Below are 24,918 nucleotides of genomic sequence, written 5' to 3'. Positions count from 1 at the left end.
TTCAGCAAGTAACCTGCCTTTTCTAAAGCCAACCAACTGTGTGTTTACTTTTTGGGTTTTCTCTGCAGCTGTGTTTTCAAAAATAAGCATGTAAACAAAATGCCCATAGCACTGAAGATATATTAGCTAACATTACAGGTTATTAATCTATCTTAAATTGTTTTTTATCATAGGTTAGTCAGCTTTTTGGAAGGAAAAACTGACAGCTTGCACAGAGGTGTTCATCATTATACTGGTGTAAGTAAATTATTCAATCAGTGTATTTTGTTTCTGGATTAAAATACCAGTGAAATTTTGGTACTTCATGTTTAAATTTGGTCAACACTGATAGATAAATGTTTTGTATGCATTAGACTCCTTTTCTGATGCTACAGTTGGAAAGATACTGTACTACTTAGATACTGTTATCTTCGTGTTCTGTGATCTGTTTGTGGTTTTGCTTGTTTTTAAAGTTAAAAACCTTTCTGCATTTCTGTATTTTAATAGCATTTTTTGCAGTTTAGTGTAAAGATTATTTCACAGACTTGGATGACAAATCTTGCTGTTACTCTTTCAACATTCTGGTCAAATGATGAAGGAGTTCAATTTACTTCAGTGTATTAATTTATTTTATAGCTACTAAAAATTCAGGAGAGGGTGCTCAACGATGTTGTTATCTGTTTGCTTGGAGATGAAGATCCAAGAGTACGACATGTTGCTGCAGCTTCATTAATGAGGTATGCATTTATTTCAGATAACAGTTTCTGAACTTTTACATTGTGGACATACGTAAAATAACCTCATAGTGTTATGTTTTTATTTAAGGAAGGCATAAGAGTCAAATGCAGCTTTGTTGTATCTGGAGCATGCATCACTCTACATTATTAGACGTGTTTGTTTACAGTTAGCTTTAATGATCACATTTTGGTGGTCACTTTCAGTTTAATATTCTGCTTAAAACTTTGTATGCTGGAGTGATTTGTTTAGTATCCTCATGGTAGCTGATGGACTTAAAATGAAATGGCTCTTTTGAGTCATCCTAACTTACAATCATTGTTTCTATGTAGCATATTTTAACATTTTCGTGGTCTTTGATTGTAGTAAAGTACCTAAACTTGTTAAAGGGTGTCTGTATGCTACTACAGCTGCAATTACTGTCCAGAGGTACTAAACAGTAACAATTAGTTGGTAGTTGATTTATTTCAATTCAAGAATGCTGACAGTGAAATACTTTAGAGAAGTGGTTGTTATAATGTGTATAGGTAGAGATCCTATCTAAAAGACATACATATTTTTGAGCTACCATGTGTGTGGAACATTTATTTTCTTTCTTTAATCACAGTAGAGACCAGTTGTGAAGATGAATTCAATGTAACAGTCCAATGTGAGTTTTAGTAACAATTTTAATTTACAGTTCGATTAGGATGTGCAGCTTTCTGAATTGTGTATTAAATAATTTCTAAATATTTTTCTTTTGGGCAATTTTTTCAAGGCTTGTTCCAAAGCTGTTTTATAACTGTGATCAAGGACAAGCTGATCCAGTTGTGGCAGTAGCAAGAGACCAAAGCGGCGTCTACCTGAAACTACTAATGCATGAAACACAGCCTCCATCTCACTTTGCAGTGAGCACTATCACTAGGTATGTTGTGTGGCTTGTCTCGCTTTAAAATGTAGATACGTTTCAATTCATAATGCCTAAAATTGTATTTAAATCCTACTTATGCATTCTTGACCCAATTTGTAGGAGCATCTATGGTAGTTTTAGGCTCCATGAAAACAGGCTGAGGTTTAAGGGATAAACTGGTGTGTGAGCTTCTAGTGATATGTTTGTGCGTTAATCATAGCAAGTCATTATTCTGTGATGAGCTTCCTTCTTTTCAGCCCAAGGTCACTCTATTTGTCCATTAAATTGCATGAGTAAGTGCAGTGTTGCCAGCTAATTGTGTTCTTGAGGTATATTACTCAGGGGTTATAGCTCTAAACATCAAGTGACTGTTTTGCAAAAGTCTGTACCACCTGTATAAATCCTGATTTTGATAGTGGAGTCTCATTGCTGTGTTTTTCGCTGCCAACTGTACATTCCTAAACTTTAATGTTTGGTCCTCAGTCTTAAAGACAGCCTGAGCTGTATGGATATGAAACTTCTTTGCTTCTATCAGTTGTAGAAGTTTTTAACTATGTACCTTTTCAATATATAATCTTGATCATGTAACTCAGGGTTTATATGTTGTATTTTTGCAACAGCAGAACTTTGTGAGGTGCACGTTCCCTACAGTGGTGTGTGAGCATGCAAAAATGTTGATGAGTGTGAGGAAAAGCAGAGATTTATGCTAAACTGGTGACGATTTCTAGAAAGCCTAGTTAAATGCTGAGTTAGTCTACTGTTTCTGTTTGCAAGCAAAGAAACTTGGTTAATAAACTAAATATGAAAACAGAATTTGCTGATATTTAGAATGTTCTCATACTTTGTATTTTGTAATACATTTGAACAAACTGTCTATAAAATCTGTAATGGTATCTTAAGCCATGATCATTTTTTATTAAGGTATGTTTGAGCTTTAATTAAGTGCTTTAGTACAATAAATATTTTTATTTCAGAACATACAGAGGTTACAATATGCTGCAAAATCCAACGGATGTCACTATGGAAAACAATCTTTCAAGGGTTGTTGCTGCAATTTCCCACGCATTGACAATATCCACTACAAGATCACTTACAGTGAGTTTTCTTAGTTGCTATAGTGGTTGACTTTTTTCTTTTATTTTTCTTAAATTCCTGTGTGTATATATCTGCAGCTTTGGTACTGTGACAATAACAATATATTTAATTCTCACTTCTAAGGTATTTTGTTGTTGGTGCTGACACTTCCAGTGATTAAACTGATTCATGCTTGGTTTTGACTTTTCAGTTTGGCTGCTGTGAAGCTTTGTGTCTTCTCTCCACAACCTTTCCAGTCTGCACCTGGACTGTGGGATGGCACTGTGGGTATGTTCTTCATCCAATATTCATGCTTCTAAAATTAATGCATATGAAAGCACTTGGGTATCAAACGTTCCAGTTTAGATACTTACTGTTAAGCTCATCTTAGGTGCTGCTCTTCCGTATGAAGTTGTTCACTGTTGCCTCTAACTATCAGTGAGCAATGCCACACTGAGCTGTAAAATAAGCTACTGAAGATGTACACATAACTACTTTCTTCATCACTGTTGATGATTTCGTTAAAATTTTGGAGAACTGTTACTAAATGTTAGCAGTCCTGCTGCTTCCATTCAACCTAGTGTCCGCACTTACCCGATTTGTGGAGTTATGCATTTAGTTGTCTCCTTTTATAAGAATGGTCAAGTCATGCCCTATCCCAGCTGAGACCAGGGCAAGTAAATATACAGGTATTTCTTCAGTAGGTTATAGTATCTTCCTATTTAGGTTAGTATGCATACTTGCCAGAAAGATGTTTTGCATTTCTTTGTATCACTCTCAAGAGGCATTTCTACTTTTACTTAACTCTTAGTATCCTGAAGCTTTATTACATTTTTTTTTTTCTTTTAAAATAATACTCCCTTTGCTTGTCATCAAGTCTCTTCTTCTCATTCCCATTCTGGGTACAAGTGAGACATGTTTGGCGTGTGCTCTAGAAGATGTCTTTTGTCTTAAATGACTAGACTGTGGGTCTAGTTTTATAAAGTGTTATAACAAGTGAAATACATTAGTATGTGATCAGTACTTAGCTGAGAAATAAAATCAATGCACAGCGCTTTTAGGAGCAAGGTTGGTTATTTAAGAGTGTATGTCTGTATGGGTCTTGTTAATGTTGCTCATCCAAGCTGCTTAGAACCAATTTTAGCACTCTGTCCTTTATCCTTTCAACTTTTAACCTAGTTTGCTTTGTTTTGAATATTCCTTCCTTATTCTTGCAGAGTTGCAATGATATTTTCTGTTCTACATAGCTTAAAAAAAAAAAGCTATATTTAAGATGTACCAAGCATTCATAGGTGGTGCAATGACATAACCTTTACCCTTTGCTCTGATCCTTTCTTTACAAATTTTGAAACCATGTTCATATTAATTTGGATTTTAGTTTTGTTGCATGATGTGAGCATTTATTATACTGGAAAATAAGACTGCAAATTTGAACCTCTTATGTGAGACACAAGAGTTTAACAAAAATTCTTTTCTGTCTTGAAGTATTGACATTCTTACAGTTCAACAGCCGTTGGAACTGCTGCATTCCAATGTAAAATTCAGCATTGTATAATTCATGGTTTCTAACTGTAAAGTAAACAACACTTGTATGTTAATATATCTTTAATATCATAATATATTTTAATATGCATTTTTAAATGAAATACACTAATTCCTAGAATAGCTTAGCTAAAAAAAAATATGCTTAGTGTAAATTTTATTTTCTGAAATTGTTCTGATTGTGTTAAATCTGAAATGCTAGATTAAAAGACTTTTGAATTTAAAAAGAAATAATCTTAAAGGAACCCCATATTCAGAGATGACGTAAGGTCTTTTCCTGAAATAAAGTTAGTAGTATTGTACAGGTCTAAATGTTTGATTTGCTGGATCCTGAACTTGGGTCATAACCCCATGCACTGCTGCAGGCTTGGGGCAAAGTGGCTGGAAAGCTGCACAGAGGAAAAGGATCTGGGAATGCTTGTTGACACCTGGCTGAACATGAGCCTGCAGTGTTCCCAGGTGGCTAAGAAGGCTAACAGCAATGTAGCCAGGGAAAGTGATTGTCCCTCTGTACTCTGCATGGGGAAGGCCATACCTTGAGTGCTGTGTTCAGTTTTGGGCCCTTCACTACACAAAGAAAGACATTGAGGTCCTGGAGTGTGTCCAGAGAAGGTCAGTGAAGGTGGTAAAGGGCTTGGAGCATGTCTTATGAGGAGCAGCTAAGTGAACTGGGATTGTTTTGCTTGGAGAAAAAGAGGCTTGGAGATGATGTTCTCACACTCCATTAGTACCTGAAAAGGAGGTTGTAATGAGGTGAGAGTCAGTCTTTTCTTCTGGGTAAAAGTGATAGGACAAGAGGAAATGATTTTAAGTTGCTCCAGGAGAGGTTCAGGTTGGATATTAGGAAATATTTCTTCTCAGAAGGAGTGGTGAGGCATTGGATCAGACTGCCCAGGGAGGTGGTGGAGTCACCAACCATGGAGATATTAAAGCAGTATGTTCATGTGGCACTAAGTGACATGGTTTAGTGGTAATGGTGAAGATGGGTTGATGGCTGGATGATTCTATTATTACAATTGCCTAAATTCTTCCTGCTTCTCTATGTAGCAAAAAATATTTTTATGCAATAGCTTACATCTCCTGTCCCTACTTTGCATATTTTCAATCCTTTTAACTGGAGTTAGTTCTAAACCATGCCAGTTAGCAAGTAAATATTAAATTCATCTGTTGTTCAGTAGATGTCACTAGCACCTTTGATACTTGCTATTTTTTAATAAATAAATAAAAAGCTCTTCAAGAATACATAATAATTTCAGGTCTCTGCTGTAGATGGTTTTTTGAAACTCATGCTCAAGTGTTAAGTGTATTGTCCTTTAGTACTGTTTTTTTTTTTTTTAGATTAGTGTTTTAATTTAACTGTGAATATTTTGAGACTTCTCAAAAAAGAAATCATGACATTCTAAAATTGTACCTCTAGTGTTTCCCAGCCAAGTCCTTCAGATGATGCTCAGAAGGGCTGCACTATTGGAATGGCCGGCATGGTCCTCTCTCTTCTTTCATCAACATGGTTCCCTTTGGACCTTTCTGCTCATCAGGATGCTTTGATTTTGACTGGAAACTTGCTTGCAGGTAAGGCAGAGCAGAGAAATAGAAATATTGCATTATTTTTACTATTAGCATCAGAATACCTTTATCTTACTCTCTTGGGCAAAATACTTGGAAGACTGAGCAGAAAAAAGAGACAGAACTTCACACTCATGAGGTTTGAAACTCTTCCAGACAGTAGGCTTTTTTCTTCTGAACAGCTAAATTTCATCCACATTTGCTAGCTAGAAGTGTGGATTGATTTCTGCATCCATGAAAACCAAAATGCTAACTGGGATCTGGTCATCATCTCTTCCCGTTCCTCTGTTTGTTCTAGAAGTTGAAAGTTCTACTTGTAAACCTCTTTTGCGTTGTAAGAGCTTTATGCATTCTTAGGTTTAGGGTAATTTAAAAAATATATATTGAAGGATTCCACAGGGTTTTCTTGACTAGTTTGCCATTGCTTATAGCTTCATTAATAGCAGTCAGATAGCATGCACTTAAAAAATTTGCAGGCAATACCAGCCTTCAGTGGTTGCCAATGTTTTAAATGACAGATTTCAGACTTCAGAATATCTCAACAAATTGGAAACCTTCTAAGAACAAAGGTACAATTCCTTAATAAGGACACTCAAAAATATGTCAAATATCTTGTGGAGTAATTGCCAGCTGAAAAAGTAGGGAGTAGGGAATAGTTGGCTAAAGGTCTAGGACTGTAGAGAATTACAGATTGTATTGTTAAATGACTACAGGTACATTCATGTGTATTTATGAAAGCAGCAACATAGCAAAGATAAAGGAAACATTTTTGCTCCATTAATCACTTAGGGGTAAGTACTTCAAATGCTTACTAAGCATTTTCAGGTGTTGTAAGAACGTTGAAGTTCTGTAAAAGTTTCTGGAGGTGAAATAGTCTTTGAAAGTAAATTCAAAGCATGCTAGGGTTCACATATGTGTAACTGGCTCTGCTTTCAAGCTGTGGAATGAACAAGTGGCCTCATGAGATTCTTTTTTCTGTTGTGTGGAAGGGCAAGGCATGTGAGGTTAATTAGATCTGACACATGCATCTTGGGTTTTTCCTGTGCTCCTTTTGGAGGAGAGAGCTCTCCACAAAAAGACTAATCCAGGGCTCGCACAACTGACAAATGTTTTGCCATTTATTTGTTGGTTTATAAATGTTTCTTTCAGTTTTAGCAAACAAATTGAAACCAGCTGGTTTTGATACTTCATTTGCTACGTGTGCTGTCTGTTTAGTTCTACTGTTATATTGCTTTCTGATAGATATATTGAGACAGGATGGAAATGTCTGCGTAATCATATAAGTGCACCTGGAAACAGCTACTTCGGAATATCAGTCTTGACAAGAAGCTACTTTTAGCTAGCTGTAGTTCTACCTTTTCTTGTTTCCTTTATTTGTTTACTTGCTTTGATTTTTTTTGTCTTTTTAGCTTTAACATGACTCTTGACTTTAATTCTCTTCCCTGATAAAGGAAGTTTTATAACTTTTTATAAAGAGGAATTCTGTTTGCTTAGATTTCACTACTCTCAGCTAAGGCAAGCAATTGAGATACTACCTCAAAGTTGTAAATTTGCACTAATTGCCAAAGGGAAAGTCCAGTATATTTATTGCAAGCTGAATATAAAGAGCTATATTTTTTTAAACTTGTTTAAAACTATGCTCATACTGCTTTTTTTTTGAAAACATAAACTTTTTTTTCCTATTTGAATATCTATTCTTTAAGGATGATAAGCATTCTTAATTCCAAAATTTATTTTCTTTAATTGATCTGATTCCTGTTACAGCGAGTGCTCCCAAGTGTTTAAAGAACCCTTGGAGTGCTGAAGAAGATTCAAACCAAGTTGCTGCAAAGCAGGAGGAACCGTGGCCAGCTCTGGCAGACCGAACTCTTGTTACTTTGGTAGAACAGCTCTTTTCTCATCTGCTTAAGGTCATTAATATTTGTGCACATGTAATGGATGATGTTGCTCCTGGCCCAGCAGTAAAGGTATGTATTACAAATAAATAAAATTGCATGACTTAAATATTGTTGAGTTCAGTACTGTTCGAGGATAGGCATTTCAGAACTGTCACAGGCAACTATCTAAGCACCTTCCTTGTGTGGTAGTTTCACACCAGTAGGCAGCTGTACTCCACCATGCTGCTCTCACTCCTTCTCAAAAATGCAGGGAATGAAGAAAGGCTTATTGGTGAATGATCTCCTTTTCCTTATCTCAAACAATAACTCTTGTCTTCTGAATGTCCTGCAGAAAATATGTTTATTTCTGAAATTAGTCATGTGAGATTTTTTGGTGTTTGTTATTTTGAGGTATCTATGTTTTGAGACTGACTTATTGACTGTAAGGTAATGTTAGTAGGATTAGTGATTTATTAATGTTTTAAAAATGTGTAAATTTTTTGTTTTTTACATTCTTTCACCTGGGATCAAAAGAACCTTTGGCCATTGAGTTCTGTTTCTGTCTGATTGGCTTGTGCTAAAGTTGAGAAGAAAAGTAGGGAATTATATGAAGCTTCTTCCTTTTCACACAGGAAATCCATGTCATAAACCTAAAAGTTGAGACAATTTGATTAAACTGTCAGTCAAATAAAAGGTAGTTTAAACAAACTGTGAATATGTTTATATTTGTATAGAAGAACAAATGCTACTTTTGCATACATAATTAATAAAGCTTTTTTTTAAATTCTAGGCAGCATTACCTTCTCTCACAAACCCACCTTCTCTTAGTCCAATTCGGAGGAAGGGGAAAGAGAGGGAGCCTGTAGAGCAGACTTCTGTGCCAATGAGCCCTAAAAAAGGTGGTGAAACTAGTCCAGGTAGGCATGGAGACATTAGGTGAGAGGCTTAATAGTCGTATGGGTACAGCATAGAGAGTAGAAATAATTGAGTAGCTTGTTATAAATTGTAGATGGAAAGATTGTCAGGTTTACTCTCAGAAATTCATATTCTTTACACTATTGCATTGCAGGAAAAGCAACTGGTGGGAGTGCTGTTTTGTTTTCTATGAAAAGCGACAGTGCTGTTTAGCTACAAGCATCTTCTGAATACTTTTCCTCATTGTCTTTTTTTTGTTCGTTTTGGATTGCCAACTTTCTAGTTATACAGTTTGATTTCTGCAGTTTTCAAATATGCATGCAGTTCCAAAAAATCATGCTGTTAATTTGGGCTTTTTGTTTAAAAATCAGATACATTAAATTATATTAAGTTGCATGCGATGAGCACTCTAAATAAAGTATATTATGCTAATAAATAATATATTTTTAAGCTACTAGGCAAACTGATGCTAGTGGTCCTGCTCCAACAAGTAAATCATCTTCAGTAGGAAGCTTTTATCATCTTCCATCATATCTGAAGTTATACGATGTCTTGAAAGCGACCCATGCTAACTATAAGGTACTGTATGTTATTTGATTGAATCAGAGTATGCTTGAGCAGTTACTCTATTTTCCTTAAACATGTTTCTGGCTCTGTTGAGGCAGTAGTCCCCAGTGTTCTGTTACTAAATTTACAAAGCCAGGTAAAATTGGTTCAACTGACTTAAACTGGGAGCAAGATTCACTGGGAAGCTCAAACTGTCCAAATCTTAAGTAGTATTGAGGGTCTAATTTGCTTAATTTTGGTAAGCAGTAAATCCACCTTTGAAAACCAAAATAAACAAAAACTCTATCACCAAGAAAACAACCCCAAAACATGATAAGCGTTGTTACCGTGTTGCTTGTTTCTCTGTTGCCATTACTTATATAATATATAATCCATATATATAATATGGATTACAATGTCTCTCAACAGTTTATTCCAGGATGGGTAAATTGTTTTCCTCGTTAGTGTGGATAATAAATGATGGTGTGTAGTATTTTGATTTCTGCACTTCAGAGGGGTGTATTCTTAAACCCCTACTGTGTTTCTGAGAAAGTACCTTGTCGTCCTCCATTATTTATCAACGCTGTAGGCCTTCCCAGATACTGTGACTACTGCAAGATAAAAAGATCCCTTTCTTTTTTTCAGTCAAAATAAAATTTTATCTTCAGCAATTCACAAGGGAGTTTAAGCTTCCAGTGGTGTTGATTGAACTACAGTGAAACTTTAGGAAACTTTTTTGTGTCTATACCTGTTTCTTTCTGCAATTTCTGTCTCCTTGTCCAGTAACTATTAAGAAAAAGATTTTATTTTTGTGACCAGGTTACTTTGGATCTCCAGAACAGTAATGAAAAGTTTGGATGCTTCTTACGGTCTGCCTTAGATGTTCTGTCGCAAATCTTGGAACTTGCAACTCTTCAAGACATTGGAAAGGTACAAGATGCGTTTGGTTTCTGTTTGTGTTTATTTGCAGTTAGGTTGTCCCATTTGTTGTATTTACCAGGAAGAAGCATGTATTATGGATTTTAAAACTGTTGTAAAAGACAGTATTCCAAGAAGGTGGTGTACTGCCAGAAGGCTGAGTAAAATACTAAAGCAAATTTACTGCGCTAAATGGGTGCTCCTGAAAACTGTAGTAAATTTATACTTCCTTTGTTTCATGTGGGGAATTTTTCTCTCTTTCTCTATATTTTTCTTCAACAAAGTAGTTTCCCTTATGTCATTCTTACTGCAACAATACTGTATACTTAAATACATTCACATTAAATATGAGAAGGACAACCATTCTTCTTTCTTCTCTTGTCTTGAAATTTTCATTAACTATGGTGCTGGGCATTGTGGTATTTCAAGAATAGCAAAGCATTGTCCAATTTTCATATTAGTGCTTTTGTATAATAAATCAAGATACAATTAACTTGTTTTTCTGTTTTTTTTTTTTTAGTGTGTGGAAGAAATTCTGGGATATCTAAAATCATGTTTCAACAGAGAACCAACAATGGCAACAGTTTGTGTACAGCAGGTAAGGTGGTAACTTTTCGGTTACTATAAGGCTTAACCTGATGTCCTGTGCATATCAACTGGATTCTGATTATGGCCCCTCATACTTTCTGGGTAGGCAGTGTGAGGAAACTTTCATCAACTGTTCTGAAACTTGATACCATCTGAATAGCTTAGTTTCCTCTTGAACTGTTTCCAATTCAAATATCTTATTAAATGCTAAGAAAATAAGCCTTGTTTCCTACCTTCCCAAATGTGTTCTGTAGCCATTTAACTATATCAAAGGACCTGGAAAGCAAAGAACTGTCTTAATGATAGATTTCTATAAGTTTCCAGCTGAGCACCTGAGCTCTAGTCACCACAGTGTAATTTTGGTGGGAAGTGAGCTTCAGTAGACTGTTTTAAATTGTCACATCATTGTTTTCGCAAGTGAAATGTTTCCATATCTTTTTTGGGCTGAGATGTAGATTGTTTCATTAATTCTCCCAGCCTTTTTTTCTGTTGTCTCATATTTGACTACATGATCCACAGTTTGCGCTTCCAGTTTGTGATGATCTTCCCTCTGTAGTTCTTTGGGAGGGTGAGGATTCAAGTTTTGTGTGGTCCTAAAATGATATTTTTTTCCCTGGTTTTTTTTCTCTAGTTATTGAAAACATTATTTGGGACAAATCTGGCTTCTCAGTATGATGGCTTGTCTTCAAACACCAGCAAAGCTCAAGGAAAAGCTCAACGCTTAGGTTCTTCCAATTTGAGACCTGGTCTCTATCATTATTGCTTCATGGCACCATATACACATTTTACACAGGCACTTGCTGATGCAAGTCTAAGGAATATGGTTCAGGCTGAGCAAGAACACGATGCTTCAGGGTAATTTTTTTCTTTTTCAATGTAATGTAGACTTGAACTAGAATATTTTTTTAGTGTTTTACATAAATGTAAATATCGTAAGGGATTATTGTAAGTAGTATGAAATTACAGTTTAGTGTTTTATTTCTTGTAGATTTGAGTGAAGTATTTTTTTGTGGCAGTCCTGGATGGAATGCTATTGATTATCACTAGTGTGTTTCCCAAATCAAAGTTAAGCAATACCCATTTTAATGACTTAAATTTTGTTAAAGCATAATACAACTATTTCATTAATTTCCTAGTTATAACGAACAGTCAATAGTCTTAAAGGAGAGGCAGGAGAATGACTAAAAGACACTAGAAATTCTTTCTCTACTAAAGTTTGTTGTTTTCATATCTGCATGATTCTGATCATGGCATAGTGTAGGTTGTTTCTGTTGATCTTTCCTTTTACTAAGATCCTTCAAGCAGTCAAGTAGATTAAGGGTGGCATCAGGCAAAAATGCTTCTAAGGACCACTTGTTTATACCTCTGCTTTTTTTTAGCGTATGTTTTTTGTTTGTTTTTATCACAGATGGTTTGATGTGCTGCAGAAAGTTTCTACGCAGCTGAAAACTAATATTACCAGTGCAGCAAAGCACCGTGCTGATAAGGTACTTGTGTCTATCTACTGCCTTCTGAGTGTGCTGTACAATAGCTTTAGAACGCTTTCCCCAGCTTTACTTTTTACTTTTAAAAAGTAATTTGGTTTTGAATGAGACCTTTTCACATATAAGATTACTTCAAAATTTCTCTATTACAGAATGCTATTCACAATCACATTCGTTTATTTGAACCCCTTGTCATAAAAGCATTGAAACAATACACTACAACAACATCGGTACAGCTGCAGAGACAAGTTTTAGACTTGCTTGCTCAACTGGTTCAGCTACGAGTTAACTACTGTCTTCTGGATTCAGATCAGGTTGGTACCTCATCATTTCTGCATATCTGTAAAAACAAGGATATCACTAGCAGGGTAACTATTTACAGGGTAATTATTTAAAAAAAAAATTGCCACAATCCATTCATTGTAATGTTGGTTAAAACAAAGATATGAAGCATGATGAAACTGCCCCACCAAATACAAGGAGCTTCAGATTCCTGGTTTTATATCAATATAAATGACTTTGTACACTCTACAACAAGTATAGAAGAACTGTTCATCAGTTTGACTACAGAAATAAGATGATGTGGATGATACAACTAGTATTGTTTTACTTAATATTTAATTAAAAGTTTATTTACAAATAGAAAGATGGAAATATCCTACATTCAGAGCATGGACTGGTAATGAGCGTTGTGGTTGATAGGCATTATTTGATTTTGATGGCAAGGGAGAATGTAGTGGTAAATACCAAAGTACTTGTGGTTGTCCATAAAAACAGTAAATTTGTAACAATCAAGTTTAATTTTTATTCACTACAGTATTTTCAGTATTTTTATCAACTAGTATGAGTTGCAGTTGTAACTTTCTTGTAAATTATTACACGGATTCACAATACATGAATGCTGGATCTGAGGCTTTTTGATTGATTCCTCACTTCTTGGCATTAATGCTTCAAATACCACATTACAAGAGTGAGAGATAAAGTTATATTCTTAAATACACAACATTTACAGCTAAAATTCAGCCTAAATTCATATAAACTGTAATGAGCATAACAGTAGTCAGTATCAACGACTTGATTCTCAAGATCTTTTGTAATTCTAGAGGAAGCTTATTAAAATACTGGTGAACTGTAAATATAAATGATTTTCAGTGCATGCCTTTTCTTTTTCTCCTGCCAAAGCTCACACTTCTGTAACTCTGTCAAAACAATTTCAAATGCAGATTAATGTTTCTGTTGTGTAATGTTTTAACTTTCATTCTCTCTTCAGGTGTTTATTGGATTTGTGCTAAAGCAGTTTGAATACATTGAAGTCGGACAGTTCAGGTATGAAATTAGAAAAGGTTCTTTGAACAGTCGGAGTTTACAATTCTTATTGTGAAGCATGTAGTGATTAGATTTGCTAGCTATTTCTGCTTTATGAGAAAAGGTAGTTACGTTCTAGGCAATGTACCGGTATATTTTCTGCCTCCAATTGTAGACCTTTCAGAAGATTTAGATTCTCTGTTATTGAAGAAGCTATGTTGTGCTTTTTCTCAATTTTGTATTTTAAAATTATTTATTTGGGAAATCCCCCAGGGTTTTGCTTTCAGAAATCAGCCTTTCAGAAATCAGCTCTTGATAGGTTTCAACTGCTGAAGGGAGAGCTATTGTGGACTCAGGATGAATCTGTTTTGTATTCTGAACATCTGCTACTCTTTGTTTTGTTGTACCTATCATCATAAGCAGTGCAGTGGAATTTTTGTCAGCCACTTCTCTTATTGTGTGCATTAGTTAGTATGCTATAATTTAGTAACTGAGCATTTATCAAAATATGAAATAAATGAAGTCCTTTGGAAAAAATAGTAGTAAAGAATGAGGCACAAATTACTGAAATGCCATGTAAAAGCAAAATATACACCATTTGGAAAGATTCTTGGTGTAAACAGATTCGTTTCTACTAAACAGAGCTGTGCAATTCAAACTTGACTTTTTTGGTTTTTATTTTCAGAGAATCAGAAGCAATTATTCCAAATATCTTCTTTTTTCTGGTGTTGCTGTCTTACGAGCGATATCATTCCAAACAGATAATTGGAATTCCAAAGATCATTCAGCTGTGTGATGGCATCATGGCCAGTGGGAGGAAAGCTGTTACGCATGGTAATTTAAAAAACAAGACAAAACAAAATAAAGAACTCTGCAAAGTTAGTGATAGCTTAGCAATAAATTAAAACCACTGCTGAGTACTAAGCTGTAGAAAATGGAGATCATACTGATTGTATCAGAAAATGTTAGCTTTTATATTTTAATACATGAAATAAGTTTCACTTGAATTCTTCAGGAAGTTTGTTATACCCTAATAACATTAGTCCACAACAGTATTTCAAAGCAATATTTTGAAGACCTTGATTTTGGTTCTTAGTCCCCTTTCCTTTCCTCCACTTTCATCTTTTGAATAGTCATCTATGTTATACTTACCAGTGATTCTGCTGAGAAACCTTTTTGAAAGATCGTTTTATCTCTGTGAGAATGGGCAAATATTTGTGTGATATAATCTTTGTTATATTAGAAGTAAAAAGACATCTCTGCATGGGAAGCATTTTTTTTTGGTAGAGAAGGGGAAAAAAAACAAAGTGCACTTTACTTTTAGTAGTTATTAGATGCTGCTCAAGAATGGCTTGTCTTGTGCTAAAGCAACAAAAAAATCTCATTTTAGCAATACCAGCTCTGCAGCCCATCGTTCATGATCTGTTTGTGTTAAGAGGAACAAATAAAGCTGATGCTGGAAAAGAGTTGGAAACCCAGAAGGAGGTGGTGGTGTCAATGCTGCTGAGACTTATTCAGTACCATCAGGTAAAAGAGGATGATGATATCCCTATTTGTGTTCTATGAAAATGTAACATTGTTTTGATTGTTAAAAAGCTATCAGGCTATGCTGGTGATCTTTTTATACAGATCTTGAATAGCTAGACTTTGTGTGTGGTCATTATGTAGAGAGTATGCAAAGATTTTTGGAGTAGGGAGAGGCTTCTGCACTACGAATCAGTGTTGCAAGTCAAATAAATGTTAGATCTCAGGCAAGCCTACGTAACAAAGGCCTGAAAAGCTCTAGTGAAGTGTTGCAATTGTGATTCGAGAAATTTAAAAGAATGGGGTGGAAAGTTGAAGAGAAGTAGGATTAAAAGTAGGAAATGTGCTGCTTAGTGATTATCCACGTGTTCCTGCAGAATAGTGTTCCTGTAATATCTTCATGTTAAAATTCTCAAATACCCTTTTAATAAGACAACACGACCTGTAGATGCACAGTTGTTATTATTTACCACCTTGCCCCACATCTCATGGATTTGGGAATTTTTTATGTTAGGAGGGAGCGTTAGAATTACTTTCTTCAATGCACTCCCTTTACAAGAAAACCAAAGAAGTAATTTTAAGAGATGTGACTTAATTACCATGAGATCTGATTGCTATTTCAGCTGATGATAAAACTTAACATATTTTGCTTTTTCACACAATGAAGGGAAATTTTGGTGTCTTTGATGTATTTTCTGAGGATAGTTGGAAAAAGGCAGTACAGTTTGTCAAAATAGTTTGCTAGGACTGCATGTTCTTGGGATAATTTTGTGTATCCACATTCTCTTTTGAATTTGTAGTTTTATAATCATAAAATGACTAATATAACTATATGAAATGACACTCTAGACACGTGATGTGAAACAGTGAATAACTTCTGTGTTACATAAGATACTGCACTTGCTTGTGAATCCTCTTCTGACCTGTTAAAGATCACCTGTGCATTTGCTATTCATCCCTCACCATCCTATTTGTAGTTATTACTCTCTCCCGTTCTGTTTATACAGTGTGTATAAGCTGACCTCTGGACAGGTCCTTGGCTGCGCTAGGGATGTTCTCCACTACAGAACACTTCTTTATTCTTTTTGTTCTTTTAGAACTGTATAGCTACTGTCCATGGAGCTGGAGATAGGGTTAAAGTAATTCATCCCAGGATTATTCCTATCACCTTTTTCATGAGAAAGCTCTTGGGAAGAAAATCACCTGGTGTGTTTTTTTTGATTGGCTATGTTTCTCATGCTGGACTACTTGATTGTTTTATAAGTGCTCTGCCTAACTAATTTTTTGAACCAGATTCTTGTGTTCCACTTCCCAGTCATTAAATTAACATTTCTGCCTGCTGTGCTTTTAGCCCACCTCCCTTTGAAAGCACTGTCTCCATAACCCTCAAGGCAGAAACGCATTCAGATAGAGAATGTGATCCTTGTCGTTAGTATGCTCCATTACTTTCTTTTAAAGTTTTACTTCAAAGCGATTTATCCCAGATAAATAAGTTCTATAAGAAAGACTATAAATGTGGAAAATTGCTTTCTTCCCTCCTTTCCCCTTTTGTTGAGTATGTGATGCAGCACTCAGCTTTACTGTCCTTTTTTCTGTTGACAGTATTTTGACAAATGCAGTTTAAGAGGGACCAGAAAAGCATTTTCTTTCGAGTTTGTTGAAAAAAGCTGGAAAATTCTTTTTAAAAGAAATTAAAAATTTAAAAAATTGTTGCAACTAAGAACAAATTTTTAGTCTGAAAATTACGTTTTAAAATATTGTCTGGTTTCTCATGCAGGTTTTTTCTTTGTTTTTTGGCAAATTGATAAAGCAGTAACTATTTTTCCCATTACTGTATTACTTGAGTGTTTCCTGATAGTGTGGGAATTTACTTGAGTTCTTTTGGGCTTCTCCTCAGGTGCTGGAAATGTTCATCTTAGTATTGCAGCAATGTCATAAAGAAAATGAAGACAAATGGAAGAGATTATCTCGGCAAATAGCTGACATTATTCTCCCAATGCTTGCAAAACAACAGGTTATGTGTATTTTTTTTTAAACTATAAACATCCCAACTAATCATTAGAGTAATTGCTGTAATAATAGCTTTGAGTATTGTGATTTCTGTATTTTCTTTAAAGTGTGGCCACCTTACCTGGAAGATAATTAGTGTACATTAAGTTGTTGAAGTATGTGCAGAACCTTTTAGACTGTTCCTAGATAAAGCTCTTACTACTTTACGTACACAATTGTGTCTTACTCAGAGCACTTAATAATGGTGTGAAGATTCTCCCATTGTTACAGAATGTAAAAATCATTTTTTTTCTTAACTGCAGTGGGTCTAATGGCATTTGTTTTAGTGAAGAGAATGAAATAACATCACCCCAAGCTGCATTTATTAATCTCTGAATTACAAAGTATTTGAAGCTGAAGCAGACTTCTAGAATTTGTTGTCTCTCAAAGCACTGTCTGCTGGAGGAGGCTGCTTAGAACCATGTGCAGTCAGATGTTAACTTCTTTACTTCTAGCCTCTTCCAGTGTTAGAACACCCTCATAGGGAGCTTAAAAAAAAAAAAGAGAGAAAGAAATTGTATTTAAGTGGGGCTTTCTTTATTTCAACTTCTGTATGTTGATGTTGCTTCTTATCCTGTCAGTGGATGTTACTGAGCAGATTCTAGCTATTTGCATCTTCACTACTTTTGTCTCCTCTGTGGTCAGATAATTGTGCACATTGTTAAGATCTCCCTGAGCCTTTTCCAGGATGAAAAATTGTAGCTGCCTCAGTCTCCCCTTGTATGACAGATGCTCCAAGCCCTTAATAATCTGTGTGTCGCTTTGCTGGGCTTGCTCCAGCGTGTGCATATGTCTGTCTTAATGGAGAACTCAGATCTGAACTGCAAGCTGGGGGTTAAAGAGTAGACCCTTTGTATCTGAGAAGAAGACAGTATTTCTTTGAGGCAAAAACTTTTCCATTCTGCTTCCTAAGCAGCAAGAGGGTTTGTCTTACCATACAGCTTTCTTTGAAGTATGTATTTCTAATTCCAGAATACAAAATAAATTTACTGAAATTCTGCCCTTAAGATGTTCTTTGCTCTTTGATGGCAGATTCTCCCTCCTATGAGAAGATTATATGGTGGGGAAGAGTGGGCAGTAAGGAGGATTAGACACTAGTTTTTAGGAGAAGCTAAAATGCTGACAAATTAAGTTGCTTTTATTGTGTTTTGTATGAATCTGTACATGTGCGTCAAACTATCAAATTAAAATGGCAAGAAGTCCCCCAGATTTTGAGTTCAGACCTTTGCTTTTTGTGATCAGCTATTTTATAACTTAACAATTGAGGTGCCTACTTCAGTTTCTACAGTGTAATTCCATTGTAGATGTTCACTTCTCTGAGGGTTAGGATTTTTTTTCCTCCTAGTTATCTCCTTAAGCTTAGTCATGACCAAGGCATTCTGTTATTCTTGTCCCAGCACTTCTGTCTATAAATATGCCTGGTAGGATGTGCGGGGAAGAGATAAGTTTCTAAATTTTGTGACAGTCAGACTTTTGCTCTCATTCTCTGCATATGGCATATTTCTCCTAAAATAAATCAATAAGTAGTATATATGTTGAATTTCTTGTGATGGATTTTTATCCATATTGTCAACCTTCCTATGTAGGAAGGCTTGCAATGAAACATTTTTATACTTTTCATAGATTTTACTGATGTAAATTTTATAAAGGACAGCCTTATGTTAAAGTTGTAATAGAAATGATTAAAACTTGAGATTATAATTCTGTGGTGCATTTAGAGGTAGTGATAGCTGTAGATTACTTTTGTGGTTTTCTTTTACAGATGCACATAGATTCTCATGATGCTCTAGGAGTACTGAACACTTTGTTTGAAATTTTGGCTCCTTCTTCCCTTCGCCCTGTTGACATGCTTTTAAGAAGTATGTTTGTTACTCCTAAAACAATGGTAAGCAAGTAGGAATCTGATAATGCAAGTGAAATGTTTCTAGATGTAGTAAAAGTGGGTGTTTAAAGAGGAGAGAGTTCTTGTGTCTTTAATGCGAAACAAAACAGTATATATTTCTATCTTTTTATTTTGCAATATGATGCTGAAGTACCTGAAGCTTTTAGGAAAGAATTCATCACAATTAATATGATTTATTATCTGGGTGCATTTTATACAGAAATCTTCTGCTTATAGGTTACTTACTTTCATTTTGTATTTTTAGGATCAGGAATGTAGGGAAACATACAGTTACAATAAATTTGAGAATGCAACATATAATAGGTAAATCACATTTTTCTTATGCCAGTGCTGGTACTATTTTGACAAATGAGATTGTTAATCTCTTTGAAGGCTTGCTATAGTAGGTTTGAATACACTCCAATGCTATTCTGCATACTTATGAAGTTGTATAAAATCAGACATATGAGAACGGAGCAAGCAGAGAAACCTTTTATGTTTCTGTCTTCAAATTTATATGTCTTCATGGTAATGGTCAAGCCTATCCAGTCTAACAATCTATTTTTTTGTTGTTTGTTTGTTAGGCGTCAGTGAGCACTGTCCAGCTATGGATTTCTGGAATTTTAGCTATCCTTAGAGTTCTCATTTCACAATCCACAGAAGACATAGTTCTATCTCGTGTTCAAGAGCTTTCGTTCTCACCATATTTGATTTCACGTCAAGCAATTAACAGACTGAGACATGGTGAAAATAACGTATCTGCACAAGAGGATCACAGTGAGGTTAAACAGACTAAATATCTCCCTGAAGAGACATTTTCTAGGTATGATGCCTTGGCTCAGTTAAGGGAACGATAAAGGTTTCTGAGAAATCAAAAATATATAAGCATATGCTTATATTTATAAGCATATATACATAATTGTTAATAAGTTGAGTTTTTCGTAAGTTTTAATGAGTTTTTAGTATAGACTTTGCAGTATTCTGCTGCCTCTTTTTAAGCCAAGTGAAAGATCTACTGAAGCCATCAAGATGGGTCAGTTCTGGCCTTATTAAAATGAGATCCAAAGCTTTAACTGTTTCCATCTTCCTCTGTGGGGCCTAAAAGGTGAATCAACCCCATAGTAGAAGCCTGTGTTCTGTATGACAATTTTACTGCAAATAAGATTCAAAGTGGTTAAATTAGTCCTGCTTTTTATTTCCTACTTCTTGAGGGCTAGCTTTGTCTAGTTAGCTTCCCATCCTGAAGCTGTCCAAGAAAGACACTTAAGCAAAAGAAGCATGGAGGGATAGTGCTTTTATTATGTTTACATAATGTTTATCATTGAGATATCCCATCTTGACGTGGTGGGAAGCATTTGAAATAGCTGTTCATTTGAGAAACTAAAAAGTTTTAACTTGAGTGTGGAATTCCAGATAAAAAGAAAATGCATCTGTTTATCTTTCAACTTACTGTGAGGGTGATGGGTAGAAGGAAAAGGGGTATCTGGACTTCCTTAAAATGATCTTGTGTCCAGCAGGAGTGAGTTGGAGAATGATCATGGCTGGGAGCAAGGATTGCTCATTGCAGACACCCTTTTTTGGTGTTTTCATTTGATCTTTTTACCTGGATGAAGTTTTGGTATAGTTGTAGAGTGAATGAGAACAAATGAGACTGCGAAGAGCTGAGTTACTGTGTCTTGCTGAGTTGCTCCTTCCTCAACTGAGCTGTAGTAACTGTTAGAGTGTGTTTAAACTCATTGCCAATCACTATAAAGACACTCCATCAATTTGGATGTTTCCTGTGTAAGTGTGGTGAGCTGGTATATCCATGCTATGACTTAATACTTCAGCCAGTGAGGAGGTAACACAGCTTCATTGCATAATGGTTGAATACTTGTGATCATCTGGCCATAGCAATAACATCATGTTTTAGGTCAACCTTTAATATAGCATATAATTCACCATTTTATTTAGGATGAATGCACAGTAATTTTTTTATCTTGATTTTAAACTTACCGAGTTTTATAGGCAGACGTGTTGTTCTGAAACAGGTTGCAGTGATGGTTTTCCTACTGATTGTATTCTTGTGTTTTCAAGGTTCCTGTTACAGCTGGTTGGTATTCTACTTGAAGATATTGTTACCAAACAAGTGAAAGTGGACATGAATGAGCAACAGCACACTTTCTATTGCCAGGAGCTAGGCACTTTGCTTATGTGCTTAATACATATCTTCAAATCAGGTAATACTTGGAGCAGTGCCTCATACTGTTTGTAGTGGCAAGGATTTTTGAGTTCTGAAACAACTCTTGAATGAGTTAGAACTAATGAGAAGCAGTGCGTAGGTGCATAAGACGTTCTATTCTACGTACTGTAAAGAACCTTTGAAATTTTATCCTGATGAATACAGAGCCCACTTTTCTTGTTTCTTTTACTTATGTAAAAAATGTAGTGACTTTTCGTCATTCCTTTTAACTGTCTAATACTTTAGAGTTTACAAATGCAAAGCACTCCAAATCTATGGCTGCATTTTCTGTAGTTCATCTTAATTTGGAGGGTTGGTAGCTCAAAGTACTCAAAGTACTGAGTTACTGAAGCCTGAGGGAAGTTTCATGACAAGGTAGGTTTCTGTTCTTTAGCATAATTAAAAAAAGAAAAACAAAAAACTACTGACGAACCAGGAAAGTCGAAATAGTATTGTTCCTGCTAACTAGCATTGTGTTCTGTTCTTAAGGCTTATGGGGTTTATGCATGTGTATCCACTCCATTCTCTGGCTGGCAGTCTTACTATTCTGCCTAGTCATCTAAGGGAGTAACCTGGAATAGTGTTCTTCCCCAGTAAGTTAAGCAGATCTTTTTTGTGTCACTGTCCTAGTCATCTTCTCAGAAAGTTCTTCCCTTTTCCGTATGTTAGATACCAGACAAGTAATTCTTCATTCTACAGCCCCATCTATAAAACAGAAGTTATACAGCACTTCCTTATTAGATGTGAATAACAAAAAAGTGAATATCAAACACTGCTTCTAAACATTTAGCATGATTCTATTTTGTGTCCAACACCCTTTAATCTTTTTAAGCTCTTCCTGCAGATGTCAGTTATGAAGTCCTTTCATGACAAAAATCTTCATTCTGCTGCTGTCATTGCTAGCAGCTGCTTCTTGCAGCTCTGGATGTAGTTAGTGATCATTCTGTATCTCCATGTGCCCGTTACTATTGTAGTTACTATTGTGACAGGCACATATGTATGCTGTTAATTGCTGTTATTGAGCAAAAATTTGCAATGCAGATTATGAAAAATAACTTATGCCAAAATGATTTGGAGTAAGTGATTAAATGGAATTGAGCCAAGACCAATGAAATTAGTTAATTAAGCTAGTGACTGAAATCAGGGAAGTAGGTACCTTCAGCAGCCAGAGCTGGTGACATAGGAAAGGGAAGGCTCCAGCTAGTTCTTCTGCAGCAACTGGCTTCCAAGATGTATTTGTCTTGCCAAAAAACTATGTAGAAACTGTCATACTGAATAAAAATTAAATATTAAAGCGTTCATGCAAAGCACTGGGGTACGTGTACTGCATGATCTCTAGAAATCATTGCAAATCCCCTCTAAGGACTAATGGTAATGTGGTTACCATATATGGTGTTACAGAGTAGAAGTAAAGTTCTTCAAATGTATGTGTGAGTTGTATTTTCATGTTTTAGCATTTCCTTTCAGGTTTAGACTTAGATTTAATTAAGTATCTGGTTTTATGCTACTTGTTCAGTGGAAGTCGTTATCATTCTATTTCTCTTTAAATTATATCATCCTAACTACAGCTGCACCTTAATTCTGAATTGTGTTTGGGAACGCTGGCTGTGATCTTCTCTCATTTTTAACCACTATTCAACATGGATGTCTTATCTTCTCACCCATTATAGATTTTGTCAGAACGTAAACATCGCTAACCCCTGTATATTCAACTATGGAAAACTACCAGATTAGAAATGAAGATACACAGTGTGCTGCTTTGAAGTAGAATAGAATAAAAGGCATGGATAAACTGAAAAGTTGGTTCCGTAAATTTAGACAACTTTAAGTTTCTCCATTTTCCTTGTTTTCCTTCCCTTTTTATTACATGAATGCATAAGTAGCAAGTCAGAAAGCAAAATTCAGCTTTTTTGCTGAGCGTTCAGTTTGCTGGGCAGTGACTTTTTGTCACTTAAAATAATGTCCTTTTTGCACATAATTCAGAATTTGGATTGAATAGTGTCAGTTTATTTTCAACTAAATATATTTGGTACCTGTGGTAGGAGACTTGTGAGTAATCTTAATAGCTTATAGAATAGCAGTTATACCATGATTTTTATTTAGAACTTCTGTGATATACTTCAAAAAGAAAAATATCCTCATCTATAATTAAAAGTTTTAAAATTGATTAAGGTTTCCATGTATCAGCTAACTATTTAATGGATGACAGAGGAAAAGTTAAGTGTCATTACAGTTCTAATCTGATCTAAAATATTGTTCATTTAGCTGAGAGCTTGTTACTACTGATTTATACACTACAGTTCGTCAAAATGCATGACTTGCCTTACATTTAAAATAAAAAGTATATGCCTTTCTTTCAGGAATTGTACTGACTTACGAGTGAACCGAGTATTCTCAGGGTACCACGGATTATTTTGAAACTTCAGAATTCCATCAAGAACATAGTTACCCTAATATGCTTGCTTATTTTTCAGGGATGTTTAGAAGAATCACAGCTGCAGCCACCAGGCTTTTTACAGGAGATGGATCTGATGGTAGTTTCTATACCCTTGAAAGTCTGAGTGACCTTGTTCAGTCCATGGTTCCCACACATCCTTCCTTAGTTCTCCTCTGGTGTCAGATCCTACTTCTTGTTAATTACACAAACTACAACTGGTGGTCAGAAGTGCATCAAACTCCAAAGTAAGGTTTGTTTTTGATCCCTAGTAGTAGTACTGTGTTTCTCAGTTGTATTTGGTACAGCTATATGAAAGAAACCCAAACAACTTTTAATCTTCAAAGCCTGTCAGCTGTTGAATAATACTGCTTAGCTTCTGAAATAGGTAGTTCTGCATTTATTTTGTGTGTACAGGCGTGTGTGTGTGTTTATGTATATGAAAGGCATACTAACATCAGGACAGTGTGCATGTTTATATATTACCATATACTGTATATATTTTATACGGTATGTATATTTATATATACACACTGTCCTGATGTTAGTATGTCTTTCAAACTAAGGAAATACATCCAGTGCTCAGTTGTTCCACAAAAGAACTGTCAGGTAAACCTCTATATTTGAAGACAATAAATTCCTTCTCTGTCCTTCTAAAAATGAAAAATTATAGAAAAAGCTATAGCTATTCATATGGGGGCTTCTTATTTCACCTTCTAGCAGGTAAGCAGCTAGTGCAGGTGATATACACTTAGTGTTTATGGAAATATGGTCTGATCAGTAAGATGCAGGTACATCTGTGATCTCTTGTCAGTGGGTCTCCTACTAAATGCTGTCAAAGCATAGTATCAGCACCATGCTGGTTCATTAGCAGTAGCCAAAGTAGATGCTAGTAATGTCAATATTAGCTCTCTGAAATTCAAAAAATTGTTTCTAAACTGCGCTAACTCCTGGTCTGTGGATGGGTCAGCCCACTGGTCAGACACACCTGCCATCAGGATGATGTAGACTGGGGGTGTGGAAGATACTCCACTGTGTGGGGTGGGTAGCCCTCTGTTAACTGCAGAGGAAGAGTAACAGCTGACTTAAGAGAAATTTCTGATACTCGTGCAGTGATGTTAGGGAAGATTAATTGTGCTCTAAAATGTGTGGATCAATACTTTGAGAGAGATGTGCTCATATGTGAGACTGTTGCCTCAATTCAGTCTCATGGTGTGAAAAACACAGAATTAGGTTCTGTTCTCACTTAAGACATGATAGCCCAAGGTTTTTCTTGTAAATAACCTGTTTATTTCCTTAGGCAGCACAAAGAAGAGATAAACACTGAACAAAAAGTAATGCAGCTGTTGTTCGAAAGCTGATGAAGAGCAAGGTGTCTATTTCAAAGCAGTCT

General features: G+C 35.5%; 1 protein-coding gene across 1 annotated transcript in view; it reads left to right on the top strand.

Moving 5' to 3' along the window:
* HTT (huntingtin) overlaps positions 1-24,918 on the top strand; it is a 78,073-nt gene that overhangs the window by 25,543 nt on the left and 27,612 nt on the right. Inside the window, 22 exon segments of the mRNA XM_420822.8 lie at positions 174-237; positions 616-716; positions 1,472-1,618; positions 2,578-2,698; positions 2,889-2,965; positions 5,637-5,788; positions 7,547-7,749; positions 8,450-8,576; positions 9,026-9,153; positions 9,940-10,050; positions 10,559-10,636; positions 11,258-11,481; positions 12,035-12,113; positions 12,263-12,424; positions 13,381-13,436; positions 14,101-14,249; positions 14,806-14,942; positions 16,837-16,953; positions 18,751-18,873; positions 19,455-19,693; positions 20,947-21,089; positions 23,566-23,773. Coding sequence (XP_420822.3) covers positions 174-237; positions 616-716; positions 1,472-1,618; positions 2,578-2,698; positions 2,889-2,965; positions 5,637-5,788; positions 7,547-7,749; positions 8,450-8,576; positions 9,026-9,153; positions 9,940-10,050; positions 10,559-10,636; positions 11,258-11,481; positions 12,035-12,113; positions 12,263-12,424; positions 13,381-13,436; positions 14,101-14,249; positions 14,806-14,942; positions 16,837-16,953; positions 18,751-18,873; positions 19,455-19,693; positions 20,947-21,089; positions 23,566-23,773 — 2,946 coding nt within the window.

The sequence above is a fragment of the Gallus gallus genome, chromosome 4, assembly GCF_016699485.2.
Source record: "Gallus gallus isolate bGalGal1 chromosome 4, bGalGal1.mat.broiler.GRCg7b, whole genome shotgun sequence".
Lineage (NCBI taxonomy): Eukaryota > Metazoa > Chordata > Aves > Galliformes > Phasianidae > Gallus > Gallus gallus.
Note: the sequence above shows the minus strand (reverse complement) of the source record. Positions and strands in the feature narration are given on the sequence as shown.